This window comes from Lissotriton helveticus, chromosome 5_1 (assembly GCF_964261635.1).
Source record: "Lissotriton helveticus chromosome 5_1, aLisHel1.1, whole genome shotgun sequence".
NCBI classification, from domain to species: Eukaryota; Metazoa; Chordata; class Amphibia; order Caudata; family Salamandridae; genus Lissotriton; species Lissotriton helveticus.
In genome coordinates this window covers 13624396-13650780 of record NC_136065.1, presented here as the reverse complement: position 1 = coordinate 13650780, position 26385 = coordinate 13624396, and the positions used below count along the sequence as shown (strand labels likewise).

At 45.4% G+C, this 26385-nt stretch overlaps 1 protein-coding gene across 1 annotated transcript in view; it reads right to left on the bottom strand.

Moving 5' to 3' along the window:
- The window catches only part of LOC144752897 (uncharacterized), a 58391-nt gene extending 49403 nt beyond the window's left edge, over nt 1-8988 (bottom strand). The window contains exon 1 of the mRNA XM_078640722.1: nt 8829-8988. Coding sequence (XP_078496848.1) covers nt 8829-8901 — 73 coding nt within the window. The 5' untranslated portion in view covers nt 8902-8988. The remainder of the gene's footprint in view (nt 1-8828) is intronic.
- Nucleotides 8989-26385: the final 17397 nt, after the last annotated feature.

Below are 26385 nucleotides of genomic sequence, written 5' to 3'. Positions count from 1 at the left end.
GGCTGAGGTATGATCCTTAAGGTACGCCGCAGGTGATCTTGGTGGCTTCAGATCTGAATGGAGGAAGGCGGACTCTCTGGGTCTGTCGTTGAGGAAGGAGGTGATCCAGTCCAAGGCTTTGTCGCGGATCTCTGCATTGTAGAGGCGTGTGCGCAGGGTGCATTGGCAGACGGTGTTGATGGCAGCCGAGAGCTCTAGGAGGATGAGAGTCGTGCTTTCACCGTTGTCCAGATATTAACGCATTGGTGAAACACACAATACCCATGTGGTGGTGCGATAAAGGTATTTTTAGCTGTCATTTGAATTATTATGTACATATACAGGTGTTTCATTCCACTTTTTCTCAGGAGTTACTATTGTATTATTTAATGATGCTCAGATAATGGATCTTGGAAGGACGATTGTGCCATGCATAGGTTCAACCTGCTGATCTACAGTTATTCAGCCAGGGTGCAACTCACAAAACTATTCTGCTATCAACTGTGAACAAACTGATGCCTTTGCTTGCCTCCTCTCCAGGCTTTGTTTGTTAACAGATTTACTATCCAATCCTAGGCCCCAATTATTAGTGTCAACACACAATGATAGAGGCCGGCACATATTTAGCCTTGTTTGTTGCATGTACTGAGCACAAATCCACTTTACGGAGGGATCAGAGAGAAGATGGACACTGTGCAAGGGGTTCCTATTGGCCTTGCATGTAAAGGTGTATCCATAGTATGGCAATGAAGCTCACTGACTCATTCCTTAATCCCCATCTTCATACTTTGGTTTTGGTGCATTGGCACGATGGCACGATGGCACAATGGCAGCCCTTTGGAGCTTTCCTTTTCACAGGTTTATCCTTGAGAAACGTAATTTGTAGTGTTGCGAAAAGCATACGTTACTGGTACCCAGTTTAAGGATATGTTAACCGTAGGCTGGACAGCCGGTTAAGTGAGCAATTAAATAGGTACACTTATGAAATTCTACATGAAAGATCAGAGGTCTGAACTTCATGCCAACCTTATGTCAGCTAGCCTGCTCGAGGTTGCACATTGATCACAATAGAAATCACGTTACCCCCGCCAAGCAGCCTTATAGATTAATATTCAATGTTGTGTAACCCACAGCAGCAATTTGGAAGCATTTCTAATTCATTTGAATGGGATTTTAGCTTTTCAAGTGTCTTACTTGGATGTGTCCAATTAAGATATTGTATAGTATTGAAGCATTTGTTTCGTGCTTAGTACCCATATTTGAGGCGCTGAAGCACTTACCAACATAGATAGCAAGCTACAACATGTAGTTGGAAGTGTGTGGATAGAAGAGTGTTGTGTTGAGCTTATGTGTAATGTTTTTTATGTCATGCGTGATGGGCAACGAGGTACAGCGTACGTTATGGGAAGCAGCACCAGGGGGTGAGATGGTGGTGAGATGGGTGAGGGTATGTGAGAGGGAGACTCACAAACTGTAATTATTATTACGAATTCCCAACTTAGGCACAGTGATAGTGGAATGATGTGTGCCTTTACCCCAAAAAGGGTGTTAATCACAGAAGGCCCAGTAATCCCCTTTGCGACATGTGCCTGGAAGAAAAGGCTTACAATGGATAAAAGATGCCAAAATCGCTAGAATGGTAATTGGTGACATAAGCTGCAGCCATGCACTATTTTATGTATTTATTTATTTAGAGGAAGAGATATGGCCTAATGCTAAAAAAAAAGTACACCTGATGAAGAAAGAAGGAGGCCGAAGAGAAATCAAGGCTGACAACCTCAGCAGAAACAACACAAACTTTATAACATCAACATTCCACCTACTTCTACGGGCCCAAAGGAAGCCAATACTTTCAGCAGGACTCCACACACGCCTCTCTCAAGCTCCGGAAGGCTGTCAAAAGCAGACAATCACCAGTCAGACGGGTCATATTCGGATTGTGGTTTAGACCCCAGCCACACTGGTACCCTGCACTTGGAAAGGTGAGTGGCAAAGCGCTTGATAGGTTTTTGCCCTGAGAGCACAAGAGCAAATTGTGCTGCCTAGTGTTGCCTTGCTGGCATCACCCCTCCATGCAAGCCCAATGTTTTACTTGGAGTCCCAGAGACCCGTGTTCATTCTCGCTAACATCAGGAAACATCCTCATGACCTTTAGGAATTTCCCCCCAGAAATATTAACGGTCATTATTAGTAGCGAATGACATATCAGGGTAAAAAAGACACAATTAAAGACATAAGACTTACCCTGCTTCCATTATTTCGTCTAGGAGAGCTTCGTGACGCAGATTTGTATTTCTCAATTTTTTCAATCTTAGCACTGCTCTTATCTCATGCAACAAGAGTATGTAGTTCCTTTTAAAGACGGTGGAATAAGTGTGTAGGAATACCGTTTATCAGAGGGGGAATATGCTGTAATAGGAGCAAGTGCCCTCACACACATGTACGCCGGTCATGATTCATCATCGGGCAAGCTCCTTCTTGGGCCAGCACTGCAACGCCCAACGGGCACCCACAAGGGGGCACTTTACAGGAGATCTTTTCATTGAACTGTTGGACCATTTTATATAGTTAGGAGCTTATATGCTGAACCTAATGACTCCTGGTCCCCCCATTTGATATAACTATTCTTCTCTAACCTTAGAGCCTTGTAAAAAACACTTTCTGTGTGTCTCCACAAGTTAACTTTACTTCTGATCTCCAATGTCTTGTGGAATATCCTCGGCTCAGAGGATCGTCACCACCTAATCATTGAAGGAGAAGATAAGTATAACACTAATTGTGTTGCCTTGTATTATTTCTCTGTTAGTTATGAATGAGCTTTCTGATAACCTGTTATATGTATATGTTTGCATTAGGATGAAAGTGAAACAGGGCACATTCTAGCAATAAATTCCAGATATGTACAAAACATAATAAGATGGCAATTTTTTTTTCACATTCCTGCCCTACCCCGTATTTTTCTCAAGTTGGACAACCACATAAAGTTGTGAATATATAGAAGAATAGTGTTGTGTGGCAATTTAGATTCTGTATGCATTTTTCCGATTCATGCCCTTATATAGGTACAATTCACATTACCCTTATAAAGGCATAGAAATCCAGTCCTTATTTAGGCATAGCCCATGCTACTCAAATACAGGCATGGCTACTTCCTTCCGTTCATCTACGTCACAACGATTTATTGGAAAACCAGACTCTTAAGCCGTTAGGGACTTTCCCTTGATTGAATATTGATTTCTCCAAGAACTCATTTATTATGCATGAACATCTATTCCTTAGGGGTTCATCCATGACATTCATATGCCCGACTTTACATCAAAGCTGGCATTCCTAAACACCTTCAAGGTATAAATATAGCTTACTTGCTATGGCAAAGCACGGTGTGGTTCGGTGCAGTTCGACTACCTACTTGCACGACGCAGCTCACTACAGCAAGTGCAGAAGGAAGCCAACTCTCCAGCTGACGCACTGAAAGGAAGCTGTCCTCCTCTGCCGAGATTCCAGCTCCAGTGTTTCTGATTCCCCTTGCGGGATGTTGTAAAACCAAGTCTGTGAAAGAGATACTAACCTCTCTCATTCTAAGATATTGAGCTGATTAGAACCTAGAAAAATCTTAGGCAACTCTTGGCAAAACTAAACCTATGCTAAAGACCACACTTACTTCTTCCCTCGAACTAGACCTAGGTTAGGTATATTGGGGTAGGCGTGTTCTAGAAGCACCCAGTTGAGTATTTTAGCCTGTGATATTTATGTATGTATTTTTATATGTGATAGCACCAGACAATGCTATTACAGTATTATTTTATATTACTGTTTACGCTGTACGCATTATACTTTGCATTCTATCTAACGATAGAAGCAGTTCACCTCTCTTGCATTAAAAAGAAGGCAGTTCAATAAACCCCTTTTATTGAAACCCCCGTCTCTCTATTTTCTCTGCAACTCTGTAAAAACGAAGCATGCACGATTGACTGAGTAAAATAGTTATCTATTGTTTCCCTGACTCTGAAGATACGTTTTATTCTTGGGGACACAAAGTTGTCATGTTTATGCGGTTGTCAGAAACTAATCCCTTCTTGGGTATTTGAGAAAGTTTCTAGTGACCTCTGAGCTACCTGGCACTCACAATTAAGTTTAGTATACTCAATAGCGACATGCTGACCTCAGTCCTATGTCAAATCTATAGGGTATATTATTCCAATGCGCAGAGCCTATTGGGAATATAGGAACTACTCTACAATAGGACTATCTTTTTGGGGCGATTGATGGATTTTCATCAGAAGAATGCCATTCTGCCACTACCACTGTCGACTGGTCTGGCACCAAATGAAACACCTTGGTATGAAAACCTCTTAAATCTGCTGCATACCTTTACTTTAAACACACAGATACTAAACTGTACGTAATGAATCAATACCAGGGAGCCACCCCATGAGAATAACCTAGACCGTTGAAGTTACTCTATTTATGTTTCACTGGAATTGTCTTTTTATGTACTTATCAATGCACTTTTCTCCTCATTGTCAGAGTGTAATGTTTCCTTTTAGCTGCTTTTTTATAAGTAATGTATATATTCCTCACATGACTTGCATCCCCTGTGAGGAGAATATAATCATTCTGAATCTTAAATCCGAAAGCTTTTTTTCTACAGAACTCTGCGGACCTTTTTTGTTCTAGTCTGATTTATGAAGCTCCTAAAAAGAATAAAAAAGGTATTTGTATCTGAATTCAACTTCATCTCGCTATATCCTGTTACATAAGTTTCACCTGGGATGCTATTGAATTTATTTTCTGCAATGCTCTCTAGTTATTACTAGGCACTAATTTGGTAACACACAGTTAACTAGGAGTTAGAATATCTTTGTGAGACCTGCGTCGCTTTCCCCTCCATTGTAACTATGTAATCCACTTAATACAGTTTAAAAAGAGGCGTATTTAATTTGGAGATTTATCTTTTAATTCACGTGACTGATATCAGACTATGTCTCTTCAGCAATGACAAAGATCAATAGTCTTGTGATGTCTGTTTTCTATGATGTCACTTCTTGTGATGTCACATGCATATTAGAGGGGCCTCACATCTTCCCTTTCGCCCAGGGCCCCACAAATCCTAGGAACGTCCGTGCCTTCGGGGATGATTGTCTGCGCTATACCAAGTGATGTTAACATAACATAACTTGCCCCTAGGGGTCTGAAAAAACAAGGAAGGAAATTGGGAGAATTGAATCCCGCTCCTGATCTAAGGGAGATCTCGATAAAAAGACGACAGGAATCACCTTCGGGGGTTCAACACCGGGACGCGGAACTTGAACTGTCTGCACGAACTCTGGCAGAGTTTAGGAATTCAAGAATGAATCTATCACGCACAGTCCACGCACCTCCCAGCACACGCACCTCCCAGCACACGCACCTCTCAGCACACGCACCTCTCAGCACACGCACCTCTCAGCACACGCACCTCCCAGCACACGCACCTCCCAGCACACGCACCTTTCAGTCCACGCACCTCCCAGCACACGCACTTCTCCGCACACGCACCTCTCATCACACGCACCTCTCAGTCCACGCACCTCCCAGCACACGCGCCTCTCAGTCCACGCACCTCCCAGCACACGCACCTCTCAGTCCACGCACCTCCCAGCACTGCTCGAGCTGCAGAACAAGAACCCGAAACCTTTGTTTATTGGTAACAACACGAACAACAAGGAAGCAGCGATGTTTTAACACAGACCGGCCAGGCCAAATTAACTGCATTTTCAGACCTTACATACTGCCTTTGACGTCAGATGACTTGTAAGAACGCTTGATAAAGCTACATTTTTAATTTTAAGTTGTTATCTTTTCTTAATTCTCTTTTTCTGTTAGGAGGGTGGTGGTTAATTTATTGCCTAGCTGCTTTTTATCATTTTTAATTCATTATTGTGCAGTTGTGTAATTACCCCCAATACAATAAACGTGTTCATTCATCCACTCATTCAGTTGACTCATTAATTGCAGACAAAAGTTCCTTAGGGTTTCTTGACGGACACTCCCTCCCAGGGGTCTCCCTGCCCCTGTAGTGTTTCTACAGACACCAAAGATACCCGGACTCGCCCCCTCTCTTCTCCGTACTCAGGCTGAGCCCACAAGGCGAGCCTTCTTGGCGCTAGCAGCTTCACTCCAGCAGTGACTGCTGGGGTCGGACCAGCCTGTGTGGTAATCACGCAGCGCCGACGGGCGGCTCTGATTGGTCAGTGTGTGGGCCTGGGTTATGCTCTGCTGGGCCGGTGTTTGCTGCTCATCTCCTTGATATCACCTCAGACATTGCCTCAGCAGGCACCCCTGCATGCTCACTTCCGGTTTGAGGTATCTTTACAAGTTCCAAACTGCTCTATTTGGGAAATATGGGGTATTTTTATTTTTAGCTGTCTGATTCGGTAATGGGGGCCACTTTTATTTTTGGCCCTGGGCCTAGTCTCTGTTCCAATCTGACCAGGGTACCGCGCTCCCTCGAGACCAGGGGTCCGCGGAATGTGGGGTTCAGGCACCCCGGGCAGCCCCCCATCCCCCGATGACCCTAAGCCATTGCCTGTGTTTACCAGCGGCTGCTGGGCTCGGGCACACCGACCCCTCTGGGCAGACAGCAGAGGAGGGCTCCTGCTCACCTTCCTGTTCCCTCTTTATCCCCCTGTATCTCCCAGAGCGCGCTGCTTTTCACATGCAACTCACCCAGGCGCGCAACACCCATTAGACTCAAGGGAAACGGCTTTTACAACGAAGCCGTTTCCCCGAAATCTTTACCCACGCATGCAGTACAACGCATGCGTGGTTACAACTAATGCCTTTACCACGCATGCCTTTACTACGATGTTTGTAGTAAAGGCATATGTGGTAAAAGTAAAAAAAAAAAGGGGGGGGCTTCGGGGGGTCTCCCCCCCCAAATAAAACAACTCACCTTAAGTCACGTCGGCATCAGAGTCGATTAAGAGAAATCGGTAAAAAAATGCCGTTTTCTCTACACGACGTATGACGTCACCACGCAAATAGTCGGTGAAAGGTTTATGCGTGCTAAACGAATTCCGTTGTAACGTATGCGTGGTAACGGCATGCGTTGCAACGGAATTCGTTGTATCATCATATATTCTAGACTCAAAGGGCTTCAGCCCCCCCTCCCTACCCGTCGTGTGCGTCAGTCCGGACGAGACGCTTCCAGCCGCGGTCGGTAGGGGAGTACCTGCCGGGGCGGTGACGTGGGAAGGGGGAGGGGCAGGGTGGGGTTTAGTGATGTATGGATAATGTATGGATAATGGAGGTTTGCAGGTAAGTAAACATTTAAATAAATCAAACGAATTTCGTTGTGTGAACTGAATTACATATGGGGATGCAGTGCGCGCAATGAAATTCGTTTGATTTATTCAAATGTTTACTTACCTGCAAACCTCCATTATCCATACATTACTAACCCCCACCCTGCCCCTCCACCTCCCCACGTCACTGCCCCGGCAGGTACTCCCCTACCGACCGCAGCTGGACGCTTCCCGGGCACACACACAGCCGCACCCGAGCACTTCACAGGTCTTTTAAAGACCTGTTGCATGTTAATGAGGCTTTGCTGTTGTTTCACCAGCTCCACTCTGCCTATTGCTTAAAGATTCAGTCCCCCCCCGAAATTTTTTATTAGCCCCTCCCAAAATTTGGCTCTAGTTGCGCCTCTGACCTCACCACACCCGAGGTCCCCTCGGAGCGCCTCATGAGGGGGGCAGTGCTGAGAGGCGCAGAGGGGGCTCCTCCGTTGGAGCGGAGCAGCATCGTCCCACGTAAAATCCTCCCCAAAGCCTCACAGATAGTTCATTGCCATTTTATTTTTCATCCCTCGGCCGGAGCTAAGCGTCAGGATGGGGGCGGGGCCGCCGCTGATTGACAGCAGCCGGGAACAGGGTGCGCTGTCTAATGCACTGTTTAAAGTGTGCATGTCTCTTTGGCCGTCTGTCTTGCAGAGGGTGCGCTGTCTAATACACTGTTTAAAGTGTGCATGGCTCTTTGGCCGTCTGTCTTGCAGAGGGTGCGCTGTCTAATGCACTGTTTAAAGTGTGCATGTCTCTTTGGCCGTCTGTCTTGCAGAGGGTGCGCTGTCTAATACACTGTTTAAAGTGTGCATGGCTCTTTGGCCGTCTGTCTTGCAGAGGGTGCGCTGTCTAATGCACTGTTTAACGTGTGCATGTCTCTTTGGCTGGCTGTCTTGCAGAGGGTGCGCTGTCTAATACACTTTGTAAAGTGTGCATGTCTCTTTGGCCGGCTGTCTTGCGATGGTCAGTCACACAGGCGCACTCTAAACCTCTAGACCCAGCTTAAGACAGCTCGGCTGAGAGTAAGTGCCGGCCTCCAGTGCGCTGTGGAGGGCCGAGTGACTCCGCTCCTTCCAATCAGGGCGCTGCTGCCATGCTGCATGTGAGCAGCACCAGGATTGGGCAAGGGAGATTAAGCATCTTGTTTGAGTTCCTGCAAAGAAGAGATCCGGGGCGAGAGCGTCATGTTAGGTACATTAACGTTTTAAAAAAATTATATTTTGCGAGCACATACCTCGCCCCCCTCCCATATATGCCAGCCGCCACTGAGGCGCTATATTAGGGTCTCTCCTCCCACGGAGCATGAAAGTGATGCAGAGGGGGGCGGCCTCCATTCTTCCATGCAGGGTCCGGTCTGGGGCCCCCACACTCATCAGGGGACTCCCTCCCACTCTGTGGCCCCTCCACGGTCCCTGACACTCACGCGGGGATCACCCTCCCTCTCAGGGCCCTGTCTAAGCCCTCCACACTCACTGGGAAGGGTTTCCTCCCTCCCAGTGTCTCTTCAGGGTCCCTGATACTCACCCAGTGTCCCCTGGGTCCCTCCCCACAGGAGGCTGAGGCAGGAGAGCAGCAGGAGGCAGCGCAGGAGGGTCATGTCGGCGGGGCCGGGGCGGTGTCTGTACGGCTTCAGTGCTGGGGGGCTCCTCTGACTCCACGCTTCTTCTCTGGCTGTCGGAGAGTGTCTGGGCTCAGGTTATACAGGACGGCCAGAGGGTGGAGACTGGACAGGTAACTGCTCTGCCGGTTCTGACTCCGCCCACCTGTTCTCTTACCTGCCTATTTTCAGACCTACCTGTTCTGGACGGTACAAATGCTCCTCTTACCCCCTTTGGCACTGACCTTCAAGTCCCTGTAAACCAGACGAACAGGCCTCAAAAAGCTGCATTCTGCGGCACTGACTCGTCTTACAAGCTGTCACTCTTTGCACCTTCAGAAGCCCCGAGGGCTGAGCAGCTAAGAGGGGAGAAACTGGCTCATTGCACGAAAACCTGTCTGACAAGCGGTGACAAACGACCTGTCCTTGCACCTTCCGAAGCACTGAGCCCGCGCGTGTAGGAGAGTAGGATCTGCTTCCTATGGTCACCTCCACTTTTTGCTGTGATTCTCTGGTTTTTCGACTTTAGTGTGGCTGTGGGCCTGCTAATCAGACCCACAGCCCAGATGTTCTCTCTCTAAATTGATACCATGTACTTTAGGTATATACCAGATTGGTTACTGGGTCACTCTTGTGAGCCCCTGCATAGTGTACCATAGGTACCCAGGGCATAGGTGCACATTAGGCCTACCAGGGCTGCAGCATGTATTATGCCACCCCTGGTTTGCCTTCCAAACTGACACCACAGGTCTCTTCACACAGCCTGGGTAAGGTGGTGTAATCACCCCTTACTTAGATATAGTATACCTATATCTACCTTTATATATAACGATTCAAAAAGGGGGGTGGTGATGGACAGAGTATCTGAATTAAGCAGAACACTCCTACCCAGTCAAAAGATCAGGGCTTGATCCATCACCGTTTTTTAGCTCACTGCACCATCCCAGTTCAGAACCTGGCTACATGCAAATTAGTCTGTCCCTGGCCCAGTGCATCATGGGAACAGGGCAGACCAAACTACCAAGCCAATTCTTTACTGGAAAGGAAACAAGCTTCCGGGGACCGGTTTCTGGCATTACAGCCGTCTTCGGCCCGGCTTGCTTGAATCCTGATGGTGCAGTGAGCAAGGGACTCACATCTGAGCATACCCTTCCACCATATCCTATGCCAGAAACCGGTCCCCGGAAGCTTGTTTCCTTTCCAGTATAGAATTGGCTTGGTAGTTTGGTCTGCCCTGTTCACATGATGCACTGGGCCAGGGTCAGACTAATTTACATATAGCCAGGTTCTGAGCTGGGATGGTGCAGTGAGCTAAAAAACGGTGATGGATCAAGCCCTGATCTTTTGACTGGGTAGGAGTGTTCTGCTTAATTCAGATGCTCTGTCCATCACCACCCCCTTTTCTGAATCGTTTTGGCCACTATAGGAGTGGAAGGGTATGCTCAGACATGAGTCCCTTGCTCACTGCACCATCAGGATTCAAGCAAGCTGGGCCGAAGACGGCTGTAATGCCAGAAACCGGTCCCCGGAAGCTTGTTTCCTTTCCAGTATAGAATTGGCTTGGTAGTTTGGTCTGCCCTGTTCCCATGATGCACTGGGTCAGGGTCAGACTAATTTGCTTATAGCCAGGTTCTGTGCTGGGATGGTGCAGTGAGCTAAAAAACGGTGATGGATCAAGCCCTGATCTTTTGACTGGGTAGGAGTGTTCTGCTTAATTCAGATGCTCTGTCCATCACCACCCCCTTTTCTGAATCATACCTTTATATATAGACACCTATACACCTATAAGCCACTCCTATGGTAGGCCTCGACAATCCTGGAGGCAGAGTGCTTGGTTTTAGGTGAGAGGGTGCCCTAGCATGAGCTTAGCCCCTCTGCAGCTTTCGGAACCATCTCCTTATAGATGTTCTAGGATATAGCCATACCATATACTCTTAAGTGCATTATAATCCTCGCGGTTAGTGCTAACTTTGGTTTGGCTTTATCAAAACATGTCGTGTAAGGTGTCAAACACTTTGGAATACTACCCCCCCCCTGCCAGTTCTGGTGGCGGGGATAGCATTCCACCCTTCTAGATGGAGAAGACATGTAGTTACTGCTTTACCCGGTTAAAGTTAAACAGAGCCTCAGCATCACAAAATGGATGCTGCTGCCACAGACACGAGTCTGACCTCCTGCTGCTGGACGAAACTACGGCAGGGGAGGCCTGGACAATAGGTTTTCTGTCTAGGGAGGTGCTGGCACCTCCCCAGACAGGGGTTTTGTGTATTGGGGCAGGGGGGACTGCATTCAGTGAATGCTTCTAGACACTGCCTGGGGCACACAAGGTGCTCCATGCATAGCCCAGTTCAAACTGGTTTTTCGGGGGCACACAGCCCCAGCTCTGGCGCGAAACTGGACAAAGGGAAAGGGGTGTAACCACCCCCTTCCCAGGTCCACCGATAGGAGGGACCTAGCCAGGTAGTCCAGCCCATATTCTTAGTATAAGTATAGGAGCTGTGTCCCTAGGTCTTTAGATTATCCTGGGCGAATCTTTGAAAGACATATCTTCGACCTTCGACGTTCCATTCTGACTGGAAGACGGAAGACATCTCCCTTGTGATCAAGGAGTGACAGCAACTTTGCCAGTCTGCAGTTTCAAGACTCCCGTCAGATTCTGAAGTCTCTGTGACACAGGAACTTGACTTTCAGACTTCTCTGACTCCGATCCACATCCACAGCAAAGCTGAAACCCGTGGCGGACACGAGAGACGTGGGACCGAACACCCTGGACATCCTGCAGTTTGCTACCTGCACTCCTTTCTTGAAGCCTCAGTAAGTTGTGCATTGGGGTTCAAGAAGCCCCAGCCCCGAGCACCATTTGCACCAAAGCCCAAGCCCCCCACACTCAACGAGTGTCCTGTGGGTCCCGCTTTTGCATTTGAGCTTGATGCGTCTTCCCAGTTCCTTTCCCATTGGCTAGTGAGCACCCTGAAGACCTTCATTTAAATTTAACTTGCTTTCCTGGTTGCTCCAGGCTTGCTCCAGCTTCCCTGAAAAGGAGAAGCACGACAGACCTTGCTGGTCTGCAACAGAGCCAATCATGACATCCTGCATGGGTTGCAGTTGCCAAGGCTTGTTGGGTCCAATCCGGATTCCGACACCGCAGTCATTTAGATCCATTGTGGCACAGCTTAAATCCAGCGCCTGGTCATTGTCGATGCCTCCTGGACCTCGTGGCTGAAGAGACAAGTTTGACTACTTCACCTGAAATCACCCGACATCGCCTGGTTCCTTCCTGGTCACTGGCTAGTGACCCAGACTCTGTCCCTTCTGCTTTCAGGTTCTTCCGATCTTCGATACGCCCTTGGATCCACCTGTACACTTTTCCTCTGGCTGCCTGCAGCACTTCTTTGCAGCTCTCTGTAGAAAATGACGACAAAACCTGACACGAAAAGACACCTATGCACCCGGCTTCCCTGGGTGAGGTAACACGAGTACTCCACTGCTCCCATGGGTCTTGACTCTCGAAGTGTCCTAGTTTAAAAGGGTTCTATCCTAGTCCATCCGGAAGTGTCCTTAAATTGTATATTTGTAACTTTTACGATCTCCATAGAAAGTCATTGGGAACCCGCGCCTGTGTTTAGACACTGCACACGTCTCCCGTGGGCCTCGTACTTCCTAACCTTTGGTTGTTTAGCGTAGCCCCAGCGATTCCATAGGCCCTAGGCCTGCTTTCTAATCCTCTTGTGGTACTTATAACACTTTCTTAGTATATGGTTTGTGAGGGCCCTAGGGCATAACGTGTACTGTGCAACTTATCGTATATTAATTGTGTGACTTGTATTGTATTTTTACCTCTGACCTCATAAAGAGTGCAGAGGGGTTGTGTTTAGATTAAATATATGTATATGGTGTCCTTTCATTTGGTATTCAAGGGATTATAATAGGTAAAACAACTTGCTTAACTCGCCTACTGAAGTCTTAGCCTGAAGACTGCTGGTCCATGCTACCACTAGGATAGCTTTCTATAAGGTTGACTTTACAACCACCATCAATAAGGGTCATTTAGACTGGTGCAAGGTGCCCACTAGAATAGTGGACATCATATGCCAGGCTAACTTCTCACAGAGCGGCTGAGGAAAACGTTTGTATCTTCAGACACATAAGTTAAACACCTGTAAAGAAACAAGGGTTTGTGCCATAAACCTAATGCAAATCTCTGCATAATGTAAACAACCTGCAAGGCAAATCTGCTGCTAATCATTCTGAAGAGAGAAAGGGGGCTAGAGACTATTGGCTTTAAGGAGGGTGACCACCTGACATAGAGGCAAATTCTGGACAGGACTATAAAAAAACATCAGGACAAAAGGTCAAATTTACAGACTCATCCAAAGAGAGGCCATCACCCATAACTTTATCAGTGCATTTTTATTATATTTTCCAGATACCACTATATATATTCACTATGGTTTTTAGGTCTCGCCTGGCGTTAGCAGAGCACATGCGTTGCCTCGCTATGCGAGGGCTTCTTGGATTCAATACTATTCCAGAAGTCGTGTTGATGCTCCGCCTGCAATTTTGATTTGTGCGCGTCTTTTTGCGTCATGGATGATGCCAAAAACAGTGTAATCATTACACTGATGGTTCCCACTCTGTCCACTTTTGGTCCCACCCACCGGGATCGTATCGTTTAATTGCGGTGGGACACAGCCTCCTTCAATAACTCAGTAAGCTCTATATGTGTTTTTAGTTTTTTTTGTAACTTACATGCGCGGTCCGCTTTTATTTTCGGGACCGTGAGCGCTATATATTTTTATTGCATGTCTGTTAATATGGAAGAGCTGTTAATCGATCCCTGGCGAATTGAAGTTGGGGTTGGAGGCTGCGTCTGTCAGAGATCGCGGCAATTCACATGTGTGTTGTAATTAGAGTGTGCGCTTCACGGAGGGCAGTCTCAGAAAAATACCGAGCATCGACAGATCGTCAAAATTAGCATCTGCCGACGACAGACCTTCTAATTGGGCATCTGTCTACGACAGACCGTCTAATTTGGCATCTGTTTACTTCTGACACTGACAGATCTCGCAGTCGGTGCAGCAGCTCTACGGGTCGAGGCGTCGTCAGGTAAGAGGCACTTCTGCAGAGACGGCATTATCTGGAAGAGACAGCATTATAGGAGACTTTGGGGAATATTACCAACAAAGTGGCAAAGAGAGATGTTAGCCGCCTTGGCTTAATGCCTCTCTTCGCAACTTCGGAAATGCTAGGCTGCACCATATTACCAAGGATATGGTGCAGCCTAGCGTTTCCCCTGCAATGGCGATAAGTTTTACAACTTCACGCCAGCACAGGCAGGGAAGGTTTGTTTATGTACAGGAAGGAGTTCCTTACTGCACATAAACAAAGCTTAAATGCCATTTTGTAACTTACATGTGTGCTGTTTCATGCAGCACACATGTAAGTTACAAATTGGCATTTTTAAAAAGAGGGTTGTTTATGTACAGGAAGGGATACCTTCCTGTACATAAGCAAACCTTGGCATTTTGCTTTTTCCATGAGTGCTGCACAAGGCAGCACACATGGAAAAAGCAATAATGAGGAGAAATGAAGCATTTCTCCTCGTTTCGCCACCTTAAGTTCTTAAATTCGGCGCTGCCACCTATTATCGCCTCTCTTGATAATAGGTGGCAGAGACGAAGTGAAAGGGTGTTGTGGCGCCAACCGCAACACCCAATGCACCCCCCCTTTCACGATGAGTTTATCGTGAAAGGGACCCTATTACCAAGGCAGCGTTATGTCAATTAACATGGCTTTAAGCCACGTTAATTGACTTAACGCTGCCTTGATAATAGGGCGATGCAAATATCGCCACGTTATCGGCAGAAAAGTGCAGATGGCGCGGCGATAAGGGGTTTGATAATATGCCCCTTTGTTTTTCAGGGAAAAGGGCGGCCACACATCCACATGCACCAGTCAGTTCTAATTCTACACCTAGGGCACAAGCGCCACAAGAGGTTAAAGCCGTCCCGGGCACAGGCACCAGCAGAGCCTAAAGCTGGCCCAGGGGCAGAGACACCTGAAGGATTTTGCGCCCCCCCCAGGGCCGTTGACCATGCTCGGCCTCGCAGCACTTCACTCTTTGCAAATGGCGCAGTGATGTACTCCAGAATAGTGGACTGTACCCCACGGAGGGGCCGTTGGTTGCCAGTAACCAGGGGCTCAGCATAAATGATTTCAACAATGTTTTATTAAATGTGGGCTGAGAGCCCTCGAGCTGCGTTAATCGAGGAGAAGTCTAGTGGCCCCTTTGTGATGGAAATGTTAAGGACATCATAGGTCAGCCCAACAATGCGGAGCCACTTAATTCTGCAAGCCGCTGACATCTCTGAGAGCCGAGCTGCGGGGAAGGATGTGGGAAAGGGCCTGCTCTGGTGAGGGCTTTCAGCGGAGGGCTGTGGACATGGCCGGACTGGCTACCGGGTGTTTTGGCATGCTTCCGAGCTGTTGGCTGATTTAATAGATGGGGACGTGGGTGTGCTGAACGAAATTCTTTTTCCTTTGTTTATTTCGAAGCACACGTAGGTCTCCATCAACTAAATTTGCCCCCACCGCAGTGACATCAGCCTCCAGCTCGGCAGCATGCCAAAACGCCAGTAGCCAGTCTGGCCCTGGCAGTGGGTAATCCTGGAGCCTCCCTGCTCACCATGCGGGCCTCTGGGCCAGAGCAATAGGGGAGGCAGGCAGACAGGCCCGCTGTGGCCCACACTAACTGCTGCACACTGCTACTTCTGGACATCGTGCAGCCTTTTTAAATGTTTGTGTTTTCCGAGACCGAAGTTAAATGTTTTAAGATAAGTTAACCATTACTATCCCTATTTCTGCTAGTACATACTACCCTTTCCAGTCCATTCCAATCAAATGAAGTGCAATGTCAATATATGAGATACGTATGTTAAAGTTAATGCAGCGTTATAGGTACACTTTCATTCAAATGTGATGCAGCATTCTTTAGCGTTTTTAAATAAACTTTCTCTCCAAGTCTTGCAGCGCTCTTCAATAAACTTTCTCTCCAAGTCTTGCAGCGCTCTTCAATAAACTTTCTCTCCAAGTCTTGCAGCGCTCTTCAATAAACCTTCTCTCCAAGTCTTGCAGTGCTCTTCAATAAACTTTCAATAAACTTTCTCTCCAAGTCTTGCTGCGCTCTTCAATAAAACTTTCAATAAACTTTCTCTCCAAGTCTTGCAGCGCTCTTCAATAAACCTTCAATAAACTTTCTTTCCAAGTCTTGCAGCAGTCTTCAATAAACTTTCTCTCCAAGTCGTGCAGCGCTCTTCAATAAACTTTCTCTCCAAGTCTTGCAGGGCTCTTCAATAAACTTTCAATAAACTTTCTTTCCAAGTCTTGCAGCAGTCTTCAATAAACTTTCTCTCCAAGTCTTGCAGCGCTCTTCAATAAACTTTCTCTCCAAGTCTTGCAGCGCTCTTAAATAAACTTTCAATAAACTTTCTCTCCAAGTCTTGCAGCGCTCTTCAATAAACTTTCTCTCCAAGTCTTGCAGCGCTCTTCAATAAACTTTCTCCCCAAGTCTTGCAGCGCTCTTCAATAAACTTTCTCTCCAAGTCTTGCAGCGCTCTTCAATAAACTTTCAATAAACTTTCTCTCCAAGTCTTGCAGCACTCTTCAATAAACTTTCTCTCCAAGTCTTGCAGAGCTCTTCAATAAACTTTCTCTCCAAGTCTTGCAGCGCTCTTCAATAAACTTTCTCTCCAAGTCTTGCAGCGCTCTTCAATAAACCTTCTCTCCAAGTCTTGCAGTGCTCTTCAATAAACTTTCAATAAACTTTCTCTCCAAGTCTTGCTGCGCTCTTCAATAAAACTTTCAATAAACTTTCTCTCCAAGTCTTGCAGCGCTCCTCAATAAACTTTCAATAAACTTTCTTTCCAAGTCTTGCAGCAGTCTTCAATAAACTTTCTCTCCAAGTCGTGCAGCGCTCTTCAATAAACTTTCTCTCCAAGTCTTGCAGGGCTCTTCAATAAACTTTCAATAAACTTTCTTTCCAAGTCTTGCAGCAGTCTTCAATAAACTTTCTCTCCAAGTCTTGCAGCGCTCTTCAATAAACTTTCTCTCCAAGTCTTGCAGCGCTCTTAAATAAACTTTCAATAAACTTTCTCTCCAAGTCTTGCAGCGCTCTTCAATAAACTTTCTCTCCAAGTCTTGCAGCGTCTTAAATAAACTTTCAATAAACTTTCTTTCCAAGTCTTTCAGCACTCTTCAATAAGCTCCCTCTCCAAGTCTTGCAGCTCTCTTCAATAAACGTTCTCTCCAAGTCTTGCAGTGCTCTTCAATAAACTTTCAATAAACTTTCTGCGCATTACTGAAGCGAGGCTGTTTGGGGCTAGACTGATCTTACCTGCCATTTCCTTGCCGCTTGAGACCCGACGCAGTAATAGCACTTTGCGTCGCTGCGTCCTTCCACCGGCGAGGCTGCTTGAGGCTGTGGTGTTTGATGCCATAAGGACTGCACGACCCAGGAGGCATTGGGTCCAACGAACGAGCTGCTGAAGCCCCTCCCACCACTTAGTATTTAATTGAGTTTCTCTTCCCGCACCGCGGGACGCGCGCGGGTCGCGCCGGGCGAAGCCCGGGCAAAGGGCGGGGCTCTGTGGCCGTCCGGGCCCAGAGGAGGCTGGGCTGGGCCACCCCCCTGACACCGTATCCCACAAAAATGGGTAAGCGCAAAATCCCGCACTCACAAGATCAGGGGTGTGCAAAAGCTAAAGTCCCAAGGAAGTCCACGTCAATAATCTCATATTTAACTTCTGCTGTGGGTGTGTTGTCAACCGAAATTGCTATAGCAGAAAAAGAACTTGGGCTTGATACAAATGCTGTTAAACCACCCGGCTTATCTCCCCCCCCCTCCCCCCCCGTTGAGAAATCCTGTCTCCTTGGAGCCCACTATACTGGTAAATAACCCACCCTGTGTCCCGGAAATGCAGGATGCTGTACCTGCAGAGAGGGTGTCAGTATTCCCTAATAAAACACTATGGGCCAGATGTAGGTAAATATATTTTACCGACTCATAAATACCGAATTTTACCGATTCGGTATTTATGAATCGGTAAAATATAAGGAGGGAGATGTAGGTAAATCCAGATGTGGATTTACAGAATCTGTAAAAGTCGGTATTTACCTATTCGGTAAATATAGACCGGTAATGCCCATTCATTCCTATGGGCTTTGAAGCCCATACGAATGAATGGGCATTACCGATTCGGTATTTACCGAATCGGTAAATACCGAATTTCACAAGGGTGCAGGGGGTGTCACTTTGACACCCTCTAGCACCCCCAAAACAGGTTCGGGTGCCATGTGGCAGGCATACCTGCCCTAAGGGCAGGTCTGCCTGTCATATGGCACAGGTGTGCATGCACACATGTGCATGAACACCGGAATCGGTATTTTACCATCAAATTGAATTTGATGGTAAAATACCGATTCGGTAAGGCTTGTGGGACTCAGAAGAGTCCCACCTACATATCAAATTTACCGAATCGGTAAAAATACCGATCGGTAAATTTACAGAATCGGTAAATTTACCGAGCGGTAAATTTACCGATTCTGTACACATATGCCCCCTACATCTCAAAATCCTTTTACCGGTCGGTAACGGCCGAATTCGGCCGTTACCGACCGGTAAAACCCTACCTACATCTGGCCCCTAGTGTACTGCCCAGCCCCGATACAGTAAACATGGATAATCCCAACACTCATAATAAGGAGCCAAAGAGAGTTACAAAGAGGTTGTACAAACAGGACAAAACGACTAAGTGTGACACTCTGGTAAATGACTCAGTTTCTATCAAGCAAATCCAGTCTACCGTGCGGGACATGGTGGAGGAGATCTTCACTAGCCGATTGGAGAAGGCTCTAACGATTGTGGCCAAGGACATTGTTGATACATTGAACACTTGTGTTGCAAACTTACTGGAGAAGTGCGACCGTATCAATTCTTTCCTAACTTTACAAAACTATACAACAGGTACTACCCAGTTATCTGTCCCCATTCGAGGTGCCTCACAGCCAGGGGCAGGGTTAATTGGGAGGTCTGGGGTAAGGTTTATGCCAGCGAGGAGAGGAATGGCCGAGACCCCTGAGTCAGGCATTAGTCCCAACTCAATAACTATTCAGGAAGGGGAGCGGGCGAGGATAGCAACATGGAAGCCCAACCCTGACGTTATTACACCCCTATTTAAGTCAAAGGAGAAAACTGGGGCCCCACAGCGTGGGTATAACACAGTTAACCAACCCCACATCAACCTTCCGCCAGCGGCTGCCCCGCTAGTGGCAGTCCTTGGGAGAGTCCCACCACTGGTAAGAGGAGAGGTGGAATCAACCGATGCACTATTATCATTAACCAGAGATTGGTGCAATCGTAATTGCTCAGGCAACTCCGAAATCTCCCTGTACATTATAATGGCCAGGCAGGTGGGTTGGATTGGTGGGACCCAGAAGGGAGTAATTGGGGACTGTGTAGTTGTGAACTTTAATAATCCCCATGCAGCACCCCATATGCTGTGGGATGCCTCAGATTTAAAGGGGGTTGCCGGTGGCATAAGGGCATTACCACTAGGTTATTTCTACCCCCCACCCCTACTAACATAACAGCAACAAGGAGCTGCTTTCTAGAACAGCCGCTGGGGAGCGTAGCCCGTAACACTCGTAACAGTTCAACTAGGGCGGATCAGACTGGTTGGAGTATTGTCAGAGCTTCCCCCCAGTCAAACTCTAACCAGCCAATTACAAACATTAATAACACCACTATCTCCCTCACCAACAGGTTTATGCCCTTGTCACGGCTAGATGAAAATGATTGACTAGCCCAAACCGTCATCTGTACCCCAGTTAAGGAACCCAGTGTCCCCGAAGGGGTGGGGTTATCACAAGGTTAATGAGCTGGAACATCGCAGGGATACGCTCCAAAAGGGATGATGAAAACTGGTTAAGATTTATCCGTGCTCATGAGATCATAGCCCTACAAGAAACTTGGGACACGGATTGTAATCTGTGGGTTGATGGTTATAGATCTTATTTTAAGCCGGCCCGACCAACTACAGCGGGTAGAGCCAAGGGGGGGTTGATTTCCTTATATCAGTTAACCTCAGGGCCCCGGTAAAATTAATTGATACAGTTTCCCCTAACTGTTTAATAATTGAGCTTACCCCCGTGAATTACCCGAAGACGTTGATCATTAACTTCTACAATTCTGGTGAAAGCGAGCTCCCGAACGAACATTTGTGTTATCTGACACGGTTTTTAGACTTATATAAAGTACAGCAAACCATTTTTGTTTATATTATTCTTATGGGAGATTTTAACACTCACCTATGTAATTTTAATTGTCGAATAAGTGAACCCTATGGTCCCCCTCATTCCGACTTACCCCATTTTGAACGTACCTCAAGAGGGGAGGCACTCGAAGAACTCCTTTTACATGCAGAACTTTATGAGCCAGGCTTTTTTGATAATGATGAGCCGGTTGTTACATTAGAAGCCAGAGGTTGTGAATCAATCATTGACTACATTTTTATATCCCCTGCACTTTTAGGGATCACTCTTAAGTATAATGCAACCCGTTCCCCCTTTAGTGATCATATCCCAGTGATCTTAACATTGAACAAGGGTTTTTGTCCGGAGGTCATTAAATCTACATTGACTGGCCCTACTGCTGTGGTCCCTAAAGACCAAGGGAGGAAACTGAAATGGGCAAAAATAGTCCCAGTTCACTTCCATGATAGTTTAAATTCAAAAGTTAAGGAAGAAATTAGGAAATGTTCAGACTTTCCTACCACGGGCAGGGACACCATTTCAGCCTTTGAAACCATCTGTAGACAGGTCGCTACTGACCTCACTACCACCTCGAGACCTAAAACAAGGCAGACAAAAAGTTGGTTTGACTCTAAATGCACCAGGGCGCATCAAAATCTGATTAAATCGCTGAAAAGGGTACCCCGGGATAAAATCCTTATAGCTTGCTTAAGAAAAGACTATAAACTAATCATTCAGCCGTGAAAAATGAGATTAAAAAGGCAGCTTGGGTTGCTTTACCCACGCAAGAGGTCCTTAAAGACAGTTCCAAGTTTTGGACTATCGTTAACAGTCCTCTGCTCACGGGGGATGATAATGGGGCTCTTGATATTAACATCTCGGATGATGAATGGCTGACCCACTTCGAAGGCATTTATACTAGCAATGAGGAGTTTGAACCTTTTAGTGCTCCTACTAGTAACCCCCTTACCTGTTCTAGTTTTTAACATACAAGATGTTAAGAAGGCTATAAAAGATTCTGCCAGCAACAAGGCTCCCGGACCCGATGGGGTCCCGGTAGATTTTTACAAGAGCAATGTGGAACTCTGGGCCAAAATCCTCAATAACGTTTTTAATGCTAGTGCCACACAGGGGTTCCCGAAATCATGGTCTAAAGCGATTATAATCCCTGTTTTTAAAAAAGGGCAGAGAAGTGACCCAAGGTGTTTCAGACCCATCTCTTTAATTGACACTGCCGTAAAAATTCTAGGCAAAGTAATCTTGGACAAGGTCTCAGATTGGGTGACAGAGAAGGGGATCCTGTCTGAAGCTCAGTATGGGTTTAGATCTGGTAGAGGCACAATGGATCAGTGCCTAAACCTGTACCTATTGATAAGTAAGTACACCATAGCCACTAAAGGTTCCATGTATCTAGGATTCATGGACTTATCCACGGCTTTTGATCTGGTCAACAGATCGAGGCTGTGGACCATTCTCCTAGACATAGGGTTAGATCCCCGTTTGGTGTACTTCTTAGCTGACCTGCACCAGGATTTGTATGCGGCAGTGAGGGTGTCCCATGAGGGAAACTGTACACGACCCTTTAAATCAGGCAGAGGGGTGCGCCAAGGGTGCATTTTGGCCCCTTTACTTTTTACATTATAGATTAACAGCATCGACAAATCTTTAGGGGAAGCTACTCTGGACACTCCGCTTGTGGGAAGCCAACCCATCCCAGTTCTCCTATACGCGGATGATGCCGTTTTACTAGCACGCACCCCATTAGGTCTACAAAGACTCCTGAATTCCTTTGGGGACTTCATGAGTTCTTTGGACCTGGTTGTCAATATAGCAAAATCGCATGTCCTAATGATGGGAACCGAAAAGACAAGGTTAGAACATTCTACTGTAAAGGGCTGGAAGTCACCAGAGTCAAGGTTTTTACTTACTTGGGGGTCCTGTTTGACGACAGAGGTTCGTGGGTCCCCCAATTTTTAGCCAAAAGAAACAGTGTAAGCAGGTCTTCATCTGCTATATTAAGCTTTGCTCGTCGACTGGGTGGCAAGCCTTGTGAGGCGGTCCTCCCTATCTACAAAGCCAAATGTATCGCAATAGCAGCGTATGGCACAGAAATATGGGGATACAAGAAAGCAGAAGGGGTACAGCAGGTTGAGAATACATTTTTTCGCTACCTTCTTTCCATTCCCCAATCGTCATCAACCTTTGCTGTCCATCAGGAGCTTGGGATGGGATATGTCTCTGATTTGATAAGCATGGCCCCTCTAATCTGCTGGATCAAAATATGGTTGAACCCCGAACTCAATATGAATCGTTTGATTTTAAAAGACTGCATGCTACTAGATAGAGCAATCGATATACCCTGGCTCTCTTACATTAAGGAAACGTTTCACAAATGAGGGCGGCCTGAAATGTATGTCAACCCGGAAGTAGTCTCTAGAGCTGACGCTGGCTGGGTAAAAACACATTTTCTGACATGAATGGCACAGGAACGTGAGAGCGAAGAGTTAAAAAAAACCTTGGTAAGAGCCCACTTTCTTTTAATCATATCCCCATCTATTGAACCCTACCTTAAGCTAGTAACCAAGCCATTCCATCGCTGGTTATTGATAAGGTTCCGTTTTAACCTGATTCATTTCATATTGGGGAATTATCAAGGCTGGAATAAACCTGAGGATGCAGCTCTCTGTGAGTGTGATCATAGTTCAATTCAAGATACTGCTCATTTTATATTATTTTGTGACCTGTATTCTGACTTTAGAAAAAAGTTTATTCTCCCAGTTTTACGAGGAAAAGGGTTTTTTCAGGTGAAACCAGCCCTAATGTACCTGCAATTACTGGATACCCCATGGGATATTTTTAATATTGCAAATTTTCTGGTAGCTGCCGCTAGGAAGAAGAACATAAAATGCCCTGTACTGATTATTACATGAATTTTTTGCATTTTTATTGTATTTTAAACATAAACACATGATATATGTTTGTATTATGATAGTTTATTTTAACAATATCTTGTCTCCCATACGTTTCCGTAATGTAATGTGATTTTTGATGAACTTTTATGATTTTAATTAATCGATTAAAGTGGTTTTTGACTTTGAACAAACTTTCTCTCAAAGTCTTGCAGCGCTCTTCAATAAACTTTCAATAAACTTTCTCTCCAAGTCTTGCAGTGCTCTTCAATAAATGTTCAATAAACGTTCTCTCCAAGTCTTGCAGTGCTCTTCAATAAATGTTCAATAAACGTTCTCTCCAAGTCTTGCAGTGCTCTTCAATAAATGTTCAATAAACGTTCTCCCCAAGTCTTGCAGCGCTCTTCAATGAACTTTCAATTAACTTTCTCTCCAAGTCTTGCAGTGCTCTCCAATAAATGTTCAATACATTTTCTCTCCAAGTCTTGCAGCGCTCTTCAATAAACTTTCAATAAACCTTCTCTCCAAGTCTTGCAGCACTCTTCAATAAACTTTCTCGCAAAGTCTTGCAGCGCTCTTCAAAAAACTTTGTCTCCAAGTCTTGCAGCGCTCTCCAAAAAACTTTCAATAAACTTTCTCACCAAGTCTTGCAGCGCTCTTCAGTAAACTTTCTCTCCAAGTCTTGCAGCGCTCTCCAAAAAACTTTCAATAAACTTTCTCTCCAAGTCTTGCAGTGCTCTTCAATAAACTTTCAATACACTTTCTCTCCAAGTCTTGCAGCGCTCTCCAAAAAACTTTCAATAAACTTTCTCACCAAGTCTTGCAGCGCTCTTCAATAAACCTCCTCTCCAAGTCTTGTAGCGCTCTTCAATAAACTTTCAATAAAATTTCTCTCCAAGTCTTGCAGCATTCTTCAATAAACTTTCTCTCGAAGTCTTGCAGTGCTCTTTAATAAACTTTCTCTCCGAGTCTTGTAGCGCTCTTCAATAAACTTTCAATAAACTTTCACTCCAAGTCTTGCAGCGCTCTTCAATAAACTTTCTCTCCAAGTCTTGTAGCGCTCTTCAATAAACTTTCAATAAACTTCCTCTCCAAGTCTTGCAGCGCTTTTCAATAAACTTCCTCTCCAAGTCTTGTAGCGCTCTTCAATAAACTTTACATAAACTTCCTCTCCAAGTCTTGCAGCTCTCTTCAATAAACTTTCTCTCCAAGTCTTGCAGTGCTCTTCAATAAACTTTCAATAAACTTCCTCTCCAAGTCTTGCAGCACTCTTCAATAAACTTTCTCTCCAAGTCTTGCAGCGCTCTTCAATAAAATTCCTCTCCTAGTCTTGTAGCGCTCTTAAATAAACTTTCAAAAAACTTTCTCTCCAAGTCTTGCAGCGCTCTTCAGTAAACTTTCTCTCCAAGTCTTGCAGCGCTCTCCAAAAAACTTTCAATAAACTTTCTCTCCAAGTCTTGCAGAGCTCCTCAATGAACTTTCAATAAACTTTCTCTCCATGTCTTGCTGCCCTCTTCAATAAACCTTCCCTCAAATGTCTTGCAGTGCTCTTCAATAAACTTTCAATAAACTTTCTCTCCAAGTTTTGCAGCACTCTTCAATAAACGTCCTCTCCAAGTCTTGCAGTGCTCTTCAATAAACTTTCAATACACTTTCTCTCTAAGTCTTGCAGCGCTCTCCAAAAAACCTTCAATAAACTTTCTCTCCAAGTCTTGCAGCGCTCTCCAAAAAACTTTCAATAAACTTTCTCACCAAGTCTTGCAGCGCTCTTCAATAAACCTCCTCTCTAAGTCTTGTAGCGCTCTTCAATAAACTTTCAATAAAATTTCTCTCCAAGTCTTGCAGCACTCTTCAATAAACTTTCTCTCGAAGTCTTGCAGTGCTCTTTAATAAACTTTCTCTCCAAGTCTTGTAGCGCTCTTCAATAAACTTTCAAAAAACTTTCACTCCAAGTCTTGCAGCGCTCTTCAATAAACTTTCTCTCCAAGTCTTGTAGCGCTCTTCAATAAACTTTCAATAAACTTCCTCTACAAGTCTTGCAGCACTTTTCAATAAACTTCCTCTCCAAGTCTTGTAGCGCTCTTCAATAAACTTTATATAAACTTCCTCTCCAAGTCTTGTAGCGCTCTTCAATAAACTTTCAATAAACTTCCTCTCCAAGTCTTGCAGCTCTCTTCAATAAACTTTCTCTCCAAGTCTTGTAGTGCTCTTCAATAAACTTTCAATAAACTTCCTCTCCAAGTCTTGCAGCACTCTTCAATAAACTTTCAATAAACTTTCTCTCCAAGTCTTGCAGCGCTCTTCAATAAAATTTCTCCCCAAGTCTTGCAGCGCTCTTCAATAAACTTTCAGTAAACTTTCACTCCAAGTCTTTTAGCTCTCTTCAATAAACTTTCAATAAACTTTCTCTCCAAGTCTTGCAGCACTCTTCAATAAACTTTCTCAACAAGTCTTGCTGGGCTCTTCAATAAACTTTCAATAAACTTTCTCTCCAAGTCTTGCAGCGCTCTTCAATAAGCTTTCTCTCCAAGTCTTGCAGCTCTCTTCAATAAACCTTCTCTCCAAGTCTTGCAGCGCTCTTCAATCAACTTTCTCTCCAAGTCTTGCAGTTTTCTTCAATAAACTTTCTCTCCAAGTCTTGCAGTGCTCTTCAATAAACTTTCTCTCCAAGTCTTGCAGTGCTCTTCAATAAACTTCCTCTCCAAGTCTTGCAGCGCTCTTCAATAAACTTTCAATAAAATTTCTCTCCAAGTCTTGCAGCGCTCTTCAATAAACTTTCTCAACAAGTCTTGCAGGGCTCTTCAATAAACTTTCAATAAACTTTCTCTCCAAGTCTTGCAGCGCTCTTCAATAAGCTTTCTCTCCAAGTCTTGCAGCTCTCTTCAATAAACCTTCTCTCCAAGTCTTGCAGCGCTCTTCAATCAACTTTCTCTCCAAGTCTTGCAGTTTTCTTCAATAAACTTTCAATAAACTTTCTCTCCAAGTCTTGCAGTGCTCTTCAATAAACTTTCTCTCCAAGTCTTGCAGTGCTCTTCAATAAACTTCCTCTCCAAGTCTTGCAGCGCTCTTCAATAAACTTTCAATAAAATTTCTCTCCAAGTATTGCAGCGCTCTTCAATAAACTTACAATAAACTTCCTCCCAAAGTCTTGCAGCGCTCCTCAATGAACTTTCAATAAACTTTCTCTCCACGTCTTGCTGCGCTCTTCAATAAACCTTCTCTCAAATGTCTTGCAGCGCTCTTCAATAAACTTTCAATAAACTTTCTC